Consider the following 3,325-nt stretch of genomic DNA (forward strand, 5'->3'; position numbering starts at 1 on the left):
CATTTTTTCAGATTTTTCAGTTGCAAGCTGTGATTATCAAAAATGAAAAACCCCCAAAAAAATCGGAAAATTGAAGATTTCTTGAAAAATTAATTACTGTAAAATTATTTCATTAATTCCCTGACAAGGTACTATCACGGCTCGTGTACTCAATTTTTCTCAGATTTTTTGCTAACCTGCAACATTGTCAAAAAAAAAATGAAAACCTAACGTGTCGATGTTTTTTGCTGTCAGAATGAAGCTACTACTTTTCTAGTTTGCCGCGAGTGCGAATTAAGTAATTTTAAACGTTATTGCATCGAAACAAACAATTTTTGAACCCTGAAAATGCGAATTAAGCGAGCAAAAAAATTGTAACGAGCGGAATGTATGCCAAAATGTTTGGCAAAACGAAAGTATCCTTTTCCTCACCTAAACACCTAATTCTATTTTTATACGAACTCGAAATAACGCGCTTTAGAAAGAAAAAGAAACGATGCTACTTTTCTTCGAACGCGCGAATATTCGCAGTTCGATCCAGCGATATTACCGGATCGTCCAGGTACAAACAGTGACAGCACTTCTCCAAAGCCTGGATGAACTTGGCGTTGTCCTTGGCTTCGTTGTAACAATAAGTGACCTCGTCTTCGGCGTCGACCCAGTCCTTGATCAACTTGGAGCGCGCGACTTGTAGACACAGCAAGGACATTTGTATTTCATGGTCCTACAGAAAGGACACGGGAAAAGGATACATTTAGTCTTCGCCGACGTTTCGACGGGAAAATAGAGAGTAACAGCGGAACCTGAAGTTTATTGACGAGTTGACTGAACTGCGCTCCTCTCCGCTTCCAATACTCGAGCTCCTGCTGCGGTCCAGAATTGTCGTTCTCCCGTTTCACCTGCTTGCTTTCCGCCATGAAGTCCTTCAGCCTTTTGATCCAGCTTTCGACCCGCTCTTCTACGGTGACCACGGCGTTCTCCTTTGCCACGAACGCTTTCGCTTCCTCGAAATTGTGCACGCCGTCCATCAGCATTTCATCGTTCTCGAATATGCGACCCTCGTGGGCCACCTGTTCGCAGACTGTAACAAATTTTGGGTACACGTCCGTTTCTATTGTACTTTTATTTGTATCTCTATGATAAACTGCGAGATTGATGTTAAATGCAGTTTTTAGTATAACACGTTCTGTCTGGAATTCATTGGAGATTATGCAGGCTCTCGGCAATGATTGCGGGATTGTATGCATTCGTGACAAGAACGAATAAATCAAATGTAAAATAGTAGAAATTAGTGTATTGTTTTCAATTTTTCTAAATGATTGACGCGAGAACTGACGACAAATTATTGTGTTTTGGAAGCAATATGTGCAATAAATGAACCAAGTGAATTTGAAAATGTAGCGGATACCTTTCAGAGCACTGCAGAAAGACCTCAAGCCAGGCAGCAAAAGGCATTTGATCATTGGACAGTCGTCTTCCCCTTCGGAGCCGGGATGCGCAAGAGCGTCCATGAAGACATGTTCAACCACTCGTTGTATCGCTGTTATTATTCCCACCTTCTTCGTGTCTATCATGCCCGTGTAAAGATCCTTTTGAAAGCCTTCCTCGGGCAACTGCTTCGAGACACTAATTCTACAAAGAAATACTTCTCTAACAATAGACACATATCACTGAAAATATTTATTTTTCGATCAGATTTAAAATTATGTATTATTCAAAAATTTGTTATTGAAACGCAGTGCGACGATATAATAGTGGATTTGGCTAAAAATGATCCATACTATTCGAATTATGTACTAAAATTAAATTGTAAGTAAATTTTATGTAAATCTGCTATCATTTCAATTGCATTGTATTTCCAAAAAATTCTTCTATTTTCAAATAAAATTGTTTAGACCGTCGATATTCAATAATAAATAAAGCTACGCACCTTTGCGATAAATATTTAATTAATTAAATAATTTTAATTTTAAAAAATATTTAATTAATTAAATAATTTGTTAGTTCTCTAGAAGCCTGAATCGAAACGTCATTTATCGAGCAATCGTAGTAGCGTGGTATTTTTACAAATTACCTGAACATATAGATACATATCCCAGTACAAGGGACTTGCCACCCGTCCGTCAAGAAGAGTTTCTTCCTCGCCGGTTCTTTGGCTTCTTTTGTTTCTTTAATCTTCGGCGCTGGAGCATTCGGGCCAGATCTGGCATTCGGAGCTTTTGTCTGCGTCTGAGTAAGCAAACCGCGATGTCTGTCAGTGTATACGAGAAGAATTGTGTCTTTTCAATTTGATGCTTTCGTGCCTTGTTGTGATTTAAAGAGATACCGGGTGTTAGAAAAATATATTCTTCTCGCGAAAGCAATCTGCGACGAAATTTCATTTCAAATTTGACGAGCACGTCCCCGTCTAATCGAAACGCTTTTGATTAGTTGCATATCATTATTAACGCATTCCGTGCCACGTGTACCACTGATGGCACATACCTGCATGTTTATTGAATGGGCTAAAAAATAGTTTACAGCAAATCTAGAATTAAAGAATTAATTTCCACCACAAGAATGGATCGTGATGAATTTGTTTTATTATTATATACGATTATTAATAATTACAGATAATATAGCAAGTTTTAGTGAAAATGACTAGAACGAAGAGTCGAGTAAAAATAGCTCGGCATAGAACGTGTTAAGAAATATCTTAGCAACGCATTTAACAATTATTTTCAAGTATAGAAATGCATTCGAAAATCTTAACGACGCCGTCGAAAATCGAATGTAAGAGAAGGTATTAGATCGAGTCATAATTCTCTGGTGGTTATCAGAAGTAGAAAAAAGTTAGGCGATTACAATTTCCGGTGGTCGTACGGATTCTGCCTCTTCCACCTCTTGATAATACCAGACGAGGGTCGACCTCATGTGCGGCAGGAACAGTTGATTGATTTCGTCGAGCATGTCCCCCTCGAAAACGTGATCCATAACCTCGTGACGGGACAATTGTGTCGCGTCCATTAAAAGCTGGAAAGCGAATTCCAGCCGGGGATCCATCTCCCCCCGTCTCGCTTTTCTTTCGCATTCTTCTCGGCGTTTCTTAAGAGAAAAGTTACGACGATTAAAACGCGTCCAAAGGATTGCGTTCATTCAGACGTCAAACGTTGAAACAGATTTCCAGCGTTCAGTTTAGAAATTACTCCTTTTGATTATTTTATAATACTTAATATCATTTCTCTTAACATCGTCGATTTCCTCGATTGCCTTTATATTGTAATGTTTTACAGAATCTGAGAGAACTTGCTGCAAAATATTCGTGTAAACTGAACATTTCAATGAAATCAATTTCTGTTTCAATTTT

At 38.5% G+C, this 3,325-nt stretch overlaps 1 protein-coding gene across 1 annotated transcript; it reads right to left on the bottom strand.

Annotated features, from left to right (window-relative positions):
• Nucleotides 1-529: 529 nt before the first annotated feature.
• On the bottom strand, nucleotides 530-2,952 carry LOC144478212 (dynein axonemal heavy chain 5-like; the record flags this gene model as incomplete). Its single annotated transcript, XM_078195958.1, has 5 exons — nucleotides 2,824-2,952; nucleotides 2,054-2,208; nucleotides 1,388-1,611; nucleotides 783-1,123; nucleotides 530-703 (listed from the first exon to the last, which is right to left on the bottom strand). Coding segments are annotated over exons 1-5 (1,023 nt in total), but the record flags the coding sequence as incomplete, so codon positions are not given.
• Nucleotides 2,953-3,325: the final 373 nt, after the last annotated feature.

Source organism: Augochlora pura, unplaced genomic scaffold, assembly GCF_028453695.1.
Source record: "Augochlora pura isolate Apur16 unplaced genomic scaffold, APUR_v2.2.1 APUR_unplaced_983, whole genome shotgun sequence".
NCBI lineage: Eukaryota > Metazoa > Arthropoda > Insecta > Hymenoptera > Halictidae > Augochlora > Augochlora pura.